Genomic DNA, 16,854 nt, shown 5'->3' with positions numbered 1-16,854 from the left:
GGATGGATAGATGGATGGATGGATATATGGATGGATAGATAGATAAATAGATAGATAGATAGATAGATAGATAGATAGATAGATAGATAGATAGATAGATAGATAGATAGATGGATGGATGGATGGATGGATATATGGATGGATAGATAGATAGATAAATAGATGGATGGATGGATAGATGGATGGATGGATATATGGATGGATAGATAGATAAATAGATGGATGGATGGATAGATGGATGGCTGCTAGATGGATGGATGGATGGATAGATAGATGGATAGATAGGAGATAGATAGATAGGAGATAGATAGATAGATAGATAGATAGATAGATAGGAGATAGATAGATAGATAGATAGATAGATAGATAGATAGGAGATAGATAGATAGGAGATAGATAAATAGATAGATAGATAGATAGATAGATGGATATATGGATGGATAGATAGATAAATAGATGGATGGATGGATGAATGAATGGATAGATGGATGGATATATGGATGGATAGATAGATAAATGGATGGATGGATGGATAGATAGATAGATAGATAGATAGATAGATAGATAGATAGATAGATAGATAGATAGATAGATAGATGGATATATGGATGGATAGATAGATACATAGATGGATGGATGGATGAATGAATGGATAGATGGATGGATGGATGGATGGATGGATGGATGGATAGATGGATGGATGGATAGATGGATGGATAGATAGATAGATAGATAGATAGATAGATAGATAGATAGATAGATAGATAGATAGATAGGAGATAGATGTTAAGTGTTATCATTTTAAAGCCATCATAATTGTGTATTTTTGGATTTTCTTGCCTTAATATGAAGTAAAAAAAAAGCCATAACAGAAACCTAAAATAGCCTCGCCTGAATCCTGAATGTGCAATTGCCTATGCAGTAAGCAGTGGGGATAAATAGGCCTTTTATTCTGTGAGGTTCCTTTGGTTCCTATCTGCTGTGCGGTTTTTCTTCCCCGAGCTCGGAGCGGCTGAGGGTTGAGCTGTTATGACATTGTATTCTACCGCATCACACTAAATAAAAAAGAAAGACGGAATAAATACGTCGATATCCCAGGTACTTTTCTGTGTGAAGCCAACCAAGTGCAACCAAATTAATCCCTCTGCTGATGCAAAGTTCACAAGTGCACGGCAAGAAGGAGGGAACAACACACCATTTTTCCTGCCTGGAAACAATAAGAAGACTCTAGCGTAAGATGCCGCAATCAGCTGAAGACGTGCTGCTCGCCACCAGGGCGCCTCATTTATTCTTATTCTAGCTTCCCTTTCCAAAATGACAGGGAGTAAAGAGGAAGTCGCCGCAAATATTATCAAGCAATAATTCAGTAATAATGAACACGGGGGAGACGCGATTCATTGTTACATATACGGCACAGCTAAAATATATTCCACCCAAGTGGGAATTCCCAAGGCAGGTCATGTTATATTACAGATTAAGGAAATCATTTCGAGAGACTGTAGAAGGGAATGACCTGGCTAATAGGGAGTCTACGGGGCCGGGCTCCCTACAAAAGTGCTCAGAATAGATCAGAATACTGCTTCACTAATATCACCTATAGCCATGATGGAGAACCTATGGCATGGGTGACAGAGGTGGCACTCAGAGTCCTCTCTGTGGGCACTCATCTGTGGAACATATTATATTGTGTGGAGGCCACTGTGCAGCAGATTATACTGTGTGGGGGGCACTGTGGAGCAGATTATATTGTGTGGTGACCACTGTGGAACAGATTATATTGTGTGGTGGCCACTGTGGAACAGATTATATTGTGTGGGGGCCACTGTGGAGCAGATTATACTGTGTGGAGGGCACTGTGGAGCAGATTATACTCTGTGGGGGCCACTGTGGAACAGATTATATTGTGTGGGGGGTCACTGTGGAGCAGATTATACTGTGTGGGGGCCACTGTGGAACAGATTATACTGTGTGGGGGTCACTGTGGAGCAAATTGTACTGTGTGGGGGCCCCTTCATTATTTAGATCACACAATATCTGTTTTATAGTAGACATAATATTATTTTAGGTCATGATAACATTGCACGGTCACTGTAAAACAGATCTGTATGATGTAAATAGTGAATATTAATTGTTCAAAATTATACCAAATCCATCCTATAGGCTTCTGTTTGGGGGTCCCAGCAGACTCCCCTAATAGAATACCAAACACAGATATGAACCGGGGCATAGACATACAATCTATTCTGAATGCTGCAGCCAAGTAATTCTTTCTGTCCATTTGTTGCATTTCTAGTTGAGAATATAATAGAAATTTCTCACTCTCATCCACAAAGTTCTTTATAGTGCTGCACTTCCCCACATCTCTATCTATCCCTCTACTTATGCTCTTCATTCTTCCAGTAATCTGAGACTAACATCCTTAATTATCTGAACCTCCTACTCCCATCTCCAAGACGTCTCTGGAGTTGCACCTGTTCTCTGGAATGCACTACCTTAGACTTTTACTCCCTTTTACATTATTCCTCGGATGTACTTTGTATCTGTGTATATACCAATAGCGGCTGGTGGCCAGCTGTCTATATGTTACCTAGATGACTGGACCATTGCATCAGCTCTTTGTTCCCCCTTCGTTCATAGATTGCAAGCTCTTGTGAGTATGGCCCTCGCTCCTATGCGTTACATTGACGATTTATTTCTCTATTTTTGTCTTTGTATCCATTTGCATGTTCTTCATTATCTAATGGCTGCCCAGTTTTAATATGTCACTTTGAGAAAGGGATTTTCGCTGGTAAATCTGTATCATGGCCTCCCCTTACTCTCTGTAATACTACCGCGTGGTTATGCGACGCAGAGCCGAGATACGACTGCTATCACTATATCCCCCTATAGCGACGTTCCGATTTCACAAATTCCTGTTTACTTCATATTTTTCTATTTTCCCACAAAACAAAACATGTTATTTTGGGAGACACAATAATCGAACATGACGGAACGTTCCGTGATTCATTAAGTCAGTTTTATCAGCGGCCAACATTATTAAAAAAAAAAAAGCAAGTTTTAAGAAACAATTATCCAGAACCCAAAGCGGAGCCAAGCGGTGACGGCGAGGGCTTTGATCAACATTCTCTGCTGTCTGTTATTCCCTTCCGCCGACTGCCCGGTATTCTCATTGCTAGTTTACTACGATGGCTGGTTGTCATGGCAATCCCATCTTTCCTAATTTCTGTGACTCGGAGAGGTCATTTTAAATTCTACAGACAAAATATTTTTGTGAAGGAATGACAGATGGCTGCCAAAAAATATTGTTGTTCGGTGGAAATTAGCCGATGCCAAAGCTCTACGTGTCTGACCCGGTACAGTAATTGCCGACGTCGGAGGTCCACATTTGTAAACAGGTAGCGGGTGTGTTATAGTGAAGGTTCCCCGGAGCCCGTGCGAAGGAATAGATTTGGAAACTGCAAAAATAGCAGCAACCTCATATAATGTTCTTCGTGAAATTGGTCGCCATCGCTGTGTTTACTGCTAATGTCCTGCAGTCTGTAGTTTGACAGATTATAAGCTGCCGTCATGAAACATGCGGAGAGAAAAGTCTTAAATGATTCATGAGGACACCGAGCGGAAACCCCACCGACTTCATTATAGTCTATGGGCTCTGGGTGGTTTCTTAGGGATCCGCTTTTTAATGTGAATAGGTTTCTGTTCAGGGGTCTCCAAGCGGAAACTCGAACAGTGATGGGAACCAACCGGGCCTTTGTGAGGTCCATGTACTGTTAGACTGCCTAGTAGCGCCTCTGTCAGGGGTCTAACTATCGGGGTAGCAGCTGCAGTGGCTTCTACAGGGCCCAAGGATATTACGGGGCCCGGTGTTTTGTTATTTTTTTAATAGGCCGTTACTGGATTAAGTTACGGGTCCTCTTCTGGCTCCAGAAAGGCTTCAGGCCTACTTTTGTGATGTCCATGACGTCACATGGCCAGGGCCTGTTTCATTTTGCGTTGCGATACAGGCCCTTCCAAAGAGGGGCCTTTGGAGTCTTCGGCGTTGGTTGGGTCTTTGGCGTTGGTCGGGGTGGGGGGCCCAATGTCAAAAGTTTGCCACAGGGCCCCTCCATTCCTAGTTACGTCACTGGCCTCTGTATAGTAATTCATGTCAGGTACTGCCCTCTACCTTTGCTAATGTTCCTTTAGACACCAGGTGACTCCATATTTTTCCAGTACCCTCTTTGTACCTTACAGAACCCTGGAGAAACTCGTATTCACCACCCAGCTAGTAATCTGCAGCTTTCAGAAGATATTTCTGACTTTGACATATACAGACTTACGTATTTCCTTAGGCTTTATTTTTCCATATTTTGGGTTTACAATTTGGCGATTCTGATCTAGTGACTTGTTCTTCGTAGACATAAGGTCTCCAGTTCCAATGTGTCTTGCATTGATCATCTATGAATAAATTGATCATGTAATGTGACGGTTCGGCATTCGATGTTCTATAAATCTCTGTAACGACAATTGACATCATATAGATTGTCTACAATGGGATTGCACTGCCACTGATAAAAATAAGGAATGGGCTACAGCTGCTTAAGAATTCAAGCTACGTCTCCCACAGAATCTTTACCAGTCTTCAGCGTTTCCGCAAAGTAATTGCAACAAGAAGAAACTTTCATTTCCTTTCACTCACATGAATGTCACTCTATTCGTCTATATAGTCAGCACGGTCAAATAAAGATACGGACTGTCCATCAAGTTCAACCAGGGCATTGGAGAGGATGTGGATAAGGGAAGGGGTATCGGCAAACTTTAGAAATTTGTTTCTCCTATTGATCTTAACAAGGATACAAAGGGAACAAGGTACGAGCCAACGTGTCCTAAAACGGATTCTGACCCTGAGGGCCGACCAGATGGGAATTCTATACAGTGTCTAAAGTATTAACTAACATCCAAGTTTTGTTATATTATTACATAAGATTTCCAATGAGCCAGTGATATGATTAAAATAACATTCAACCAAAAGACCAATACATGTCCACCTGCCACCAATTGAGGACTATTATACCCCAAATCAACCACCCACCCTATGCCTGCCCATACCCACAACATGTCCATTGTCCACCTGCCACCAAACGTCTAGAACGACGAGACCCCAAAGACTGTTGTACCCCAAATCATCCACCATTCCACCACTCCACATCCACCCCACCTACTCCACTTGCTTTGGCAATGCCAAATACCTATTCAGACATGCCAATACCGCTTCTTCTATTAGATATGTTCTATAGAATTCCATACCGTTACGTAAGTGTTCATATTCAGAATTTGACGGCGTATTTGGAGACATCATCTCTTTGGATATATTCACACGTGGAATAAACAAAAATACATAAAAGAAACAGTGGAAATGATTCCGTCTATAGCTGTAATATCCTGACTGTCCCCATCACTATATGGCCACGATGAGCTCTCTTGCTCCATCTCTTGCTGTAATGAGTTCTCTGGTATTTCGGATGTACTGAGTCGGAGGCTGATTTGTTTTTGCCAGGAGATGCAGTTAATAGGGTATGGATTAAGTCGCAGGTCATCACATCTCCGGTAATATATTGCTAACAGATGTTTAGCTGTGTTATTACATATTTTAGCTGGAAACCAAGAAGCTGAAGATGCCGTGTCACAGCTTTCTTCTGCAAGACCTGCAAAGCTGCTCATAAATAACTGGCAATGGGAAATGAGATCATTGTAATCCATTACCGCAATGAAAATACATAGCCATTGGCTAAAGTATACTGTGCCATATCTGTAGTATATAGCTATAGTAAAAAGCGTGCAGGATAGAATAATGCTATCATTACTAGGTGTCCATATAGACCTACTAGGTAGCGTGACCACTGCAAAAACTATTCTATATGTATCCACCACTCCGTGAACTGCCCTGCGCTCTTGTATCTTGCATATTAGAAGCGCATATAGAATCAAATATTTACCATACTTTTAGTTTGTTTGTATCTGTATACAATGTTTCACCTTCTGCACCTTTGCAACATTGTAGAATGTGTTTAAAATCAAATTCACAATCGTTTCTCCTTCATTTCCCTCTCTAGGTACCAACATTAATGATGGACACCCAGTTTTCGGAGTTCACACCAGACATCACGCCCATTATGTTGGCAGCTCACACTAATAACTATGAAATTATAAAACTTTTAGTCCAAAGACGGGTGACAATACCTCGCCCACACCAGATACGTTGCAACTGTGTGGAATGTGTCTCCAGCTCGGAAGTGGACAGCCTCAGACACTCCAGGTCTAGACTAAATATCTACAAAGCTCTGGCCAGCCCATCTTTGATTGCCTTATCCAGCGAGGACCCTATACTGACAGCTTTCCGCCTTGGATATGAGCTTAAAGAGCTCAGCAAGGTGGAGAATGAGTTCAAGGCAGAATATGAAGAACTATCTCAGCAATGTAAGAGGTTTGCCAAGGATCTGCTTGACCAAGCAAGGAGCTCTCGAGAACTGGAAATTATACTTAACCACAGGGATGACCAGAGTGAGGAGCTGGATCCTCAGAAGTGTCATGACCTGGCAAAGCTGAAGGTAGCAATAAAGTATCATCAGAAAGAGGTGAGGACAACGTACAATGTTTACAGCCATTGCTTACTTTTTCGCTGCATTGCATTTTAAGAACTGGTCTCGAAGTGTTTCCACCATCTGGTCACGTCACCATCTTCCAATATGTATCTAGATATTATCTACTCACTGCTCAGTTACTTGATGTTTTGCTTTATTTATTTTGTAGTTATCTCAGGATTTGTATCATTCCTGAGAGTTGCATTCACCATTCCGCTTGTTCCTACAAGAGTAAGGGCCTGTTTATATGTATAATATAACCTGATGACTACAGTCCCTTCTGCTGTCCCCTATATATCGTCGGCCTCCCAGAATGTGTATTCCTGATAACAGACCCGTGAGGATCTTAAGTTAAAATGGGGCCCAATAAAGAAAAACTTGCAATAGGGCACCCCTCCTCCATCACCATCATCTTCAGAGGCAAGTTTAGCCCATGATATGGCAGACATGCTGTTTATATATCATGCACACAGCGGTGTCATAGCACAATGATAAGGGTCAGATTGGGTGTATATCCTTAAATGGGGAGCGGGGGGGGTTGTTGAACATTTTTGCAATATGCTTTATTAACCTATAGCACTTACTTTTTGCAGAAAACAAGTTCTAAAGTTCTTTCTAGGAATGCTATAACTCATATTAGACAGATTCATCCCATATTCACCTTATATTACCATCACATACACATATATCCCCCTTACCAGGGAAGGAGGTCATCTCCAATAGCTGTATCTCTGGACAGCTCAAGCCATCTAGACAGCTGCGTATCCTAATAGACGCCACATTATACTACCAGTCCCTATAGTAGTCACGGCAGGTGCAATGTCTTGCCAAAACTGACTTACCCCATTACTCTGATGGTCGTGGTGGGTGATTGATGTGCAGGGATTGCCGAACACCGCAGGGACCACTATCTGAAAGTCTGAGCTATTCTATTTTTGTAGAAGTTTTTTCCCACTTGTATGCAGCTTTCCTTTATTGGATGGGGTCCGTCATGCTTAGAAATATAAAACCTGCCAGACTGTAGTCACAAACTTTTATGACGTCTTTTAGATTTTCTTTTGATTACGGCCTTGGCATAATGTTCTTGTAAAACTTTGCTGTGGATATTTTGTGACGTTAGTAAGGTTCAGACATAATGGCTATGGTAAAGGACCGGGAAGGTCTGAAATGGAGAAGCCGCTGACCTATATACCGTTAGAATTTTGCATGTGGGAATACAATGTATCTTTCATGTTGGTCTGAAGTGCGGCGGTATTGTATGCTCGGGCTGGGCTGCCGCAGCTAGTCCATAAGTATATGCTAGTTCCTGGTGACCGGATGGTTCCTGGCACTTATTTAGTTAGGACCCCTTGTAGAATCCCATTTAATGTATGGAGGGGTTACGATTCCTATCACAGCCCAGAATCGACTCATTCAGAACAAGGCTGGGCTCCCGCAGCAGATCCTATTGTCATAGTAGGTAGAATAAGAATAGATACACGGTGCATTCATTTTACTAGTTGAATATTATTATTTGCAAAGAGGGACATAAGTGCCTATGGGGCCCGACTGCTCACACACAGGGCCTTGGGCGCACCAGCATTACATATAGCCCCAATGGTGTCAGACAGGCACTTTCCTCCCCAGTATTTTCCTGCTTCAGTAATCCAGCATTTACTTACGCCTGCACTTTGCTGTCAGTGTAGATCCTGGCTCCATCAAAAGCATTCATTCAGTTTAACCATTGTTGCGTGAGAGGTTTCCGGCGTTTACACTGTCTGCAAAGTTCTAGTATAAAGAAGGGATAAATGTCTGTAATAGTCCGTAGAAGGTTCCTCCCATAGGATCTGGCCACATAGGTGTAAGGAGTCCTCGTTGTTTGGATCTGTGGGATCGCCAGATGGTTCCTAGGCCACAATAATATAGCATCTATTCACCAGGAAATAACAATTTTGTTATGATATAAATATTTTTAAAGAATTTTTGGTGAATTTTATTTGAATTTTTTCTATTATCTGTATGTAGAAAATAGTCTAAAATCCTGCAGTGCTGACCACTAAGCCAAATGTATTTGCAGCAGACGCTTCAATTATCGGCACACATCTATCATGTATACGTAGATAAGAGGAGCAAATTTTACAGCTTATCTGGTCATAGTAAAATATGTGTAGGAGACGCTTCCCCTGAAGTCAGTAGCATCTGCTCCAGACCATTGTGTCCATTACTTATGGTCACCAAAACCATTGTGTCCACTACTTATGGTCACCAAGACCATTGTGTCCATTACTTATGGTCACCAAGACCATTGTGTCAATTACATATGGTCACCAAGACCATTGTGTCCATTACTTATGGTCACCAAAACCATTGTGTCCACTACTTATGGTCACCAAGACCATTGTGTCCATTACTTATGGTCACCAAGGCCATTGTGTCCATTACTTATGGTCACCAAGACCATTGTGTCCATTACTTATGGTCACCAAGACCATTGTGTCCATTACTTATGGTCACCAAGGCCATTGTGTCCATTACTTATGGTCACCAAGGCCATTGTGTCCATTACTTATGGTCACCAAGACCATTGTGTCCATTACTTATGATCAATCTCCAAGAAACCAAGGGTTATACTATGTTAGGTTTAGTGGCAAGTCTTAGGAATATAGCTATTGAGGTGTGTCTATGACAAGCCTCAATAACTAAGTAGCAAAAGGCCTATAGATTGCAGTCAAAATATTAAAGTTCAAGCTCCCTAGGATGGGCGCGAATGCAAGTTAAAAAAAGTAAAAAAAAAAAAAATTGTGCCGGCATCCAGGATCCATGCATGCATGTTTTATTAGACAATTGCTCATATTGCAATTCCCCATTAGTCAAAGTGATTCACGCCTGTCCTTATCGTATACTATGTCCATTCTCAGTATACGGCTGCTGTCCCTATAGTATACTATATCCATTCTCAGTATACGGCTGCTATATTCCCCGGTGTACGATCAGGTAGCTCTTCCACCTAGGCAGACATCAGGAGCAGCGATGTGCCCAATAAAGACCTGCTATGAATTTCACAACATCACCAGCGGCTAATGATTTATTTAGCAGACAGAAGGGACATAATTGTTATACATATATGCATGGCACGCATGAAAGATTAATACAGGCGACGGAAAATCGCAGATTTAATAAAATGCACACTCATTTTCTCACCAGTTATTAGGTAACCCCTTCATTCCCTATGATAATAGAGGTGAGCAATGGAGGTGTACGGATGTCACTGTAACATGTTACCGCCAGCAGCAACCTGTGTAATATGGCAGCACATGGTAATAATCATAGCACATAACATTATAGGATTATCATATTGTAAAGGTGACGCTCCCGGTGTGTGATAATAGGGGATCCTTATACAGTATGTGATAATAGGGGATCCTTATACAGTATGTGATAATAGGGGATCATTATACAGTATGTGATAATAGGGGATCATTATACAGTATGTGATAATAGGGGATCATTATACAGTATGTGATAATAGGGGATCCTTATACAGTATGTGATAATAGGGGATCCTTATACAGTATGTGATAATAGGGGATCATTATACAGTATGTGATAATAGGGGATAATTATACAGTATGTGATAATAGGGGATCATTATACAGTATGTGATAATTGGGGATCATTATACAGTATGTGATAATAGGGGATCCTTATACAGTATGTGATAATAGGGGATCATTATACAGTATGTGATAATAGGGGATCATTATACAGTATGTGATAATAGGGGATCATTATACAGTATGTGATAATAGGGGATCCTTATACAGTATGTGATAATAGGGGATCATTATACAGTATGTGATAATAGGGGATCATTATACAGTATGTGATAATAGGGGATCATTATACAGTATGTGATAATAGGGGATCATTATACAGTATGTGATAATAGGGGCTCATTATACAGTATGTGATAATAGGGGATCATTATACAGTATGTGATAATAGGGGATCATTATACAGTATGTGATAATAGGGGATCATTATACAGTATGTGATAATAGGGGATCCTTATACAGTATGTGATAATAGGGGATCCTTATACAGTATGTGATAATAGGGGATCATTATACAGTATGTGATAATAGGGGATCATTATACAGTATGTGATAATAGGGGATCATTATACAGTATGTGATAATAGGGGATCCTTATACAGTATGTGATAATAGGGGATCCTTATACAGTATGTGATAATAGGGGATCATTATACAGTATGTGATAATAGGGGATCCTTATACAGTATGTGATAATAGGGGATCATTATACAGTATGTGATAATAGGGGATCCTTATACAGTATGTGATAATAGGGGATCATTATACAGTATGTGATAATAGGGGATCATTATACAGTATGTGATAATAGGGGATCATTATACAGTATGTGATAATAGGGGATCCTTATACAGTATGTGATAATAGGGGATCATTATACAGTATGTGATAATAGGGGATCCTTATACAGTATGTGATAATAGGGGATCATTATACAGTATGTGATAATAGGGGATCCTTATACAGTATGTGATAATAGGGGATCATTATACAGTATGTGATAATAGGGGATCATTATACAGTATGTGATAATAGGGGATCATTATACAGTATGTGATAATAGGGGATCATTATACAGTATGTGATAATAGGGGATCCTTATACAGTATGTGATAATAGGGGATCATTATACAGTATGTGATAATAGGGGATCATTATACAGTATGTGATAATAGGGGATCATTATACAGTATGTGATAATAGGGGATCCTTATACAGTATGTGATAATAGGGGATCATTATACAGTATGTGATAATAGGGGATCATTATACAGTATTCCTTCGCCCAAAGATGTAGAATGACAACCACCATTGGCAGCTCCAGATGTTAGGCTGTGCTGGGATAGCGCCCCCTACTAGTAACCTCCAGATGTCAGACTGTGCTGGGATAGCGCCCCCTACTGATAACACCCAGATGTCAGACTGTGCTGGGATAGCGCCCCCTACTAGTAACCTCCAGATGTCAGACTGTGCTGGGATAGCGCCCCCTACTGATAACACCCAGATGTCAGACTGTGCTGGGATAGCGCCCCCTACTGATAACACCCAGATGTCAGACTGTGCTGGGATAGCGCCCCCTACTAGTAACCCCCAGATGTCAGTTAATTCCTCACTGTCTCTTTCTGTTGTCCACCTTTTCTATTGCTGTATCTACAATTGCTATTTCATGATGAATACAAGTATGTCCGAGCTCAGACATTTCAGCAGAGGCGACAGCCGGGTCTTTAAATGATTAGTTTTCAAGCAGAAAGATTACTCAGATTTGCTCAGAAAGATAAACCAAATATCACCTTTGCTTCCAATCGATGCTCCTTCCCAGGCAGCAGATCCATCAATAAACCCATTAATATATTTACTGTTCTGAAACCAGATAAAGAATTCAGATTTTATTTTAAAATTGCGAAAAAAATGAATGCTAATATAACCATAAAGCAAGTCCTGAAACTTATCACATAAAGAACTCCAATGTTACAGTACGTAGCTGTCCGCTTGTTACAGTCACAGCAATGTAATAAGATGATAGGTGTATTCTTCAGCAAATCTTAAGACGTACTGTAGAGAACATGACATAGTCAGTGACAATAGAAAGGGAAGACAATCTGAAGTGGGATCTAAATTAAAAGGAAGCCGTGTTAAAGTTAGAGAAATGCTGGGTGGCAAGGGTTAGACCGAGAGATTACTCTGCAGTATCTTCTTAAAGGTTAAGTAAAATGGCAAAGAAGGAATGAAGCTGTAGACAAGACTTACACTCCGAGACTCATAAAGAAAGATGGGAGAAAAACTAATTATCGCAACGTTCTCGATATAATGAATTTATAGTGAAGCATGGTGGACATTGGTCCTCGCCACTCATCCCAAGATGAAGATGGATAGATGTTGTCACAACCAAAGCCCAATAAAAATCGTCTGAGTTATGGCATTAGATTAGTGATGTCCATTGGCTTCTTTTCTCAATGTCAAGGCTTTGTTAAGTAAAATACATCAAAGCATCCTAAATGTATATTTTATTGCTAAACTGGTGGGATCTTATTGTAGATATCCTAGAGCTAATATGAGTATAGATATTGAGATACATGAGATACAACTACATAGAAATACATAGAAATGTATCTTTTTATCTGCAGTTTGTAAGAATGTACTGTGAGGGAGGTAGCTCGGTAGCAGCAATGGGGCGGGCCCAACTAGTCAGAGACAGGGACGCAATGTCTGGTGTAAACAGGTTTATTGTTAAAACCTTCATAAGCAAAATAAAACACGGCCTTAACTTCAGGCAAAAACTTCAAACAAAACCCTGCTTGTCCGAGCACTAACTAAACAGTATAATGCTAACTATACGTGTGGTTTACGACCAACCACACGACCAAACAAAATAGCACAGTATGGTCTCACCAGATTCTCAGTATTTCGGAACAGACCCAGGCGCCTCCTCTCGCTTCCAGGATCTGCCCTGACGTGCAGGCTTTGCAGCTTTTTATGGCCCAGTAACAAGCTCAGAATCCACACCTGGGGCTGAGGCCTGGACCACAAATGAGTCAGAAATCTGGGGGAGATATACCAGGACTCCAGCAATCTGCCCATCACCTTCTCACAATACAATGGTTTTTTTTTTTGTCTTTTTGCAAATACATGCATTTTCCTCCAAATAACAATTCTGGGGTATCATTTTTGCATTTCTGCAATGTGCTGTTATTTTGCTTAAATCTACAACTGCCTGTTACCTTTCTCCTTGTCAAAGGGGTGTGTCCCCACACACTCTGCACCCTGGCGCTGATTGGTCAGGGTCAGACTTTGTAGGGACACATCGCCCCCAAACTTCAAGGAGACCTAACAGAGGAACAAGACAACACCAAGTCTTTCTTTAAGCAAAGATGTTCCAGAATTGTTACTTTATAAATAATTCAGTTATGTATTAAAGGCTCTCCATCATGCCCCCTTTAAGTAGTGCCTGAGTATTAATATAAATGGCATCAGAGTTGTAAGACCGCCGAGCTCTGTAGTGATTTCAGCATAGTCTTCAATGCGACACGCACGTCTATCTACACTGAATGCAGCCGAGATGAATTGTACAGCAGCGCAGACATTAGCTGAAGAATCTAATTAGTTTTTATTTTCCTTCCGGGAATTCTCCAGTTATGTAACCTTGCTGGTACATCGCGTTTCTGTGCCTATAAAATATACAGCCAGCCATGACGTTACAGCTCGCAATAACTTAAAGGTATTTTATAGTCTTTTTAGCAATATCAAAGGTGTATTTACTGTATGTCCATCATCAGCGGTGACAACGTCCATACACGCATGGAGAATAGGACAGGAGGTGGCGATGGGCGATTCATTGTGCAAGGTCAAGAAGGATCTGCATGGCTTTATAGAATGGAAAGATATTACAGGTTACATTTTAGATTTAGTTGATCCGGGGTTGTATACTGATTGCCAGATTTGGATTTTACCCTGATATGGGTCATGGGGGTTTTCTGTCTTTGTAGAGTTATAGGTTGGACTTGATGGACCGGGGTCGTCATCCAACCTCATCTACTAGGTAACTATGTATGACTGATTATAAGAATTATAACAATGGTGAGTCACTGTCTGGACCATTAGATTGGAATAGTTTGGAAATGTGTCCCCATTGACGCTTCTCATAGTGAACACCTCGTAAAGGGAACCCTGTCACCTAAATTTGGGACATTAAAGGGGTATTCCCATATCTCTTGTTCTGCAGCCTGCAGGGCTCTGTGCTCTCTTCACTTCCTGGATTTCTTGGCACATTGGTGGGCGGGGTTTCACTTGCTCTACTATCTGCTATGTTTGCAGTGAGTAATGAGGGATTGGTAGTAAATGCATTACCACAGTATGAAGCTGATGTGGAAACTGATGTAGCAGAGCTGGATTTGAGTCAGCTTGTATTACATACAGAGGTAACGGACTCCTTATCTCAGCCCTTATCAGCCAAATCCAATTAAACCGGCTGATAAGTGGAAAAGCTGAAGATAGACAGCACAGTAATCCCGGAACTCTCACCTCCCCCCTCCCCTATCTGAGGAGCTCCGTTGCTTGTCAGCCCCTCCCTCTCCCCCTGAGAGCAGGCAGCTATATCACTTGGGAACTGAGCAGATAAGCCCAGTGGCCATAAAAACACAGTGTCAACAATGAAGTGAATAAATTAAGATAGCGGCCAAACAAAGCAGTTTTGATAAAGCAATGTATTTAGGAAAAGTCTTATATTCACATAAACTAGCAGTATAGATAGGATCCTTGTGATGGGACAACCCCTTTAAGCCAACAACATGTTACCAAGAAATTGGTAAGTGTCACTATTGTTCTTTCTACATCTCAAGCAATTGTCAGCCTGGGCCCTCCACCATCTTCCCTTCTATGACCCCTTCTATGTCCTTGCTAACAATGCAGTTCCTTTGGTGAGGGAGTGGGACTAAGACTGAACCCCATTTTTAAATGGCTTTTCCAACCCCAGTCCATTTTTCTTACCGATGACCCATCCCCAAGTTTCAGTATGTGACCTGTAGGATTCTGACACCCATACCCACACGCTGGTTCACAAATTCTCTAGGGGTTGGCGCCAGAGAGGGGGATTCTTATTGCATGTTTAAACCAAGAAGATTTTCAAAAAGTTACAAATAAATAAATTTGGCTCCAACCGCTGCGATATGTAACCTGCGCTAATATTGGAAAAGGTGCATTAGGTGCACAGCAGTATATGAATGAAACCCAGTCATAGTAAATGTGCTGCAACGTAGGAAAGAGTTACAGAATCCAATAAAACAAGGCGCAATTCAGGAGCGAATACGGAGAGTCTGCAGCCAGTTCATAGGGCATGGGAATCCACTTTTAGTTCTCGTATAGTACACGACATGGCGTGGCTGTAAATATCGGCAGAGGATCATTGACCTTGGAAGAATAATTTAAGAGTTAATTAACAAATGCGAATCTTACGATTTAATTCACAACTCTTATGACGCACTTAAAATAAATTAAAATATTAATTTTTCCCGTGGCATGTCACTGTCATAATATTTCATTACATTTCTGAATGAGGAAACTCTATTAGAGCAAAGCAGAGGAAATTATTTCTTTCATAAATCAGTCAGATTCCGGATCCTTATTTCTCCAATTTATGTCCCAATTTAAAACGTCTTACAAGACGGAGAAGAGGTAAAGCATCCCGGACAATCTAATAGTAAAGGACAATGTTGTGTTACTGCAGACAACAGGCTTGGGTTAGATACTTCTACGTTGTATAGTTGGAGGAGACTCTGCTCTATAGCAGCCCATTTCTCAATCAGAAACCTGCAGGATATACAAACAGAAGTACAGACATGTACTGATGTCAGTAAGTGCTTTGGTTGTGACAGAAAGCTTCATTTAGCTCCAGCATCAGACTAAGCCTGTGTTTCTTCTCTTATTTCTTAGACTTTCTGATCATTCCTTCCCCTCTTCTATCCATAAACTTCTATAGACATGTGTAATCATGGTCATATAACTTGCAGTCATTCTTAAGATGGATATACCAGAGATTCTCAGAGTGCAAGTCATTTTATATGAGCAGAATGAGGCAGTTCTCTGAAATGTTACAATGTTTCTTATAATTGCCTTTACTATTTATTTATGCAGAACTAGACTTCATCTGCGTGTTTTCGGTGTCGATGATCCGCCTATATTCAGCAAATTGCTGCCATTGATGTTTTGCCTGCTCCGGTGTTTCAGCAGTTCTCAAGCTATCCTGCTGCTGAACTCGTTCCTCGCACCGTGCCCATGATTGTTCCAGCATCTCAGCAGCTCACTGGGACACCATATAATGAGCGTGTTGTTGGCGTCAATGATCCGCATGATCCGGCGTTTCGGCAGCTCTGTAGCTGGCCTGCCACTGAACTTGTTCCTCGCACCGTGCCTGTGATTGTTCCATCATTTCAGCAGCTTGCTGGGATTCCATATAATGAGTGTGTTATTGACATCGATGATCCGCCTACTCGGCGTTTTGGCTGCTCTAAGAGCCACTTGATGCCTAGCTTGCTCAATGCTTCTGAGCTCCGCTTGAGGAGAAGTCTGTGACTTCTGGCTACCTTCATAACTGTTGTGGTTTTAGAATTTTGTGACAAATTAGATTTTCTTTTCCCAGCATGTTTAAA

General features: G+C 41.1%; 1 protein-coding gene across 1 annotated transcript in view; it reads left to right on the top strand.

Annotated features, from left to right (window-relative positions):
• TRPC5 (transient receptor potential cation channel subfamily C member 5) overlaps nucleotides 1-16,854 on the top strand; it is a 152,262-nt gene that overhangs the window by 75,658 nt on the left and 59,750 nt on the right. The window contains exon 3 of the mRNA XM_075259424.1: nucleotides 6,093-6,614. Within this exon, the coding sequence (XP_075115525.1) occupies nucleotides 6,093-6,614 (522 nt within the window). The remainder of the gene's footprint in view (nucleotides 1-6,092; nucleotides 6,615-16,854) is intronic.

This window comes from Leptodactylus fuscus, chromosome 11 (genome assembly GCF_031893055.1).
Source record: "Leptodactylus fuscus isolate aLepFus1 chromosome 11, aLepFus1.hap2, whole genome shotgun sequence".
In the NCBI taxonomy this organism is placed as follows: Eukaryota; Metazoa; Chordata; class Amphibia; order Anura; family Leptodactylidae; genus Leptodactylus; species Leptodactylus fuscus.
The sequence above is the reverse complement of the archived record's forward strand: the minus strand, read 5'-3'. Positions and strand labels throughout refer to the sequence as shown.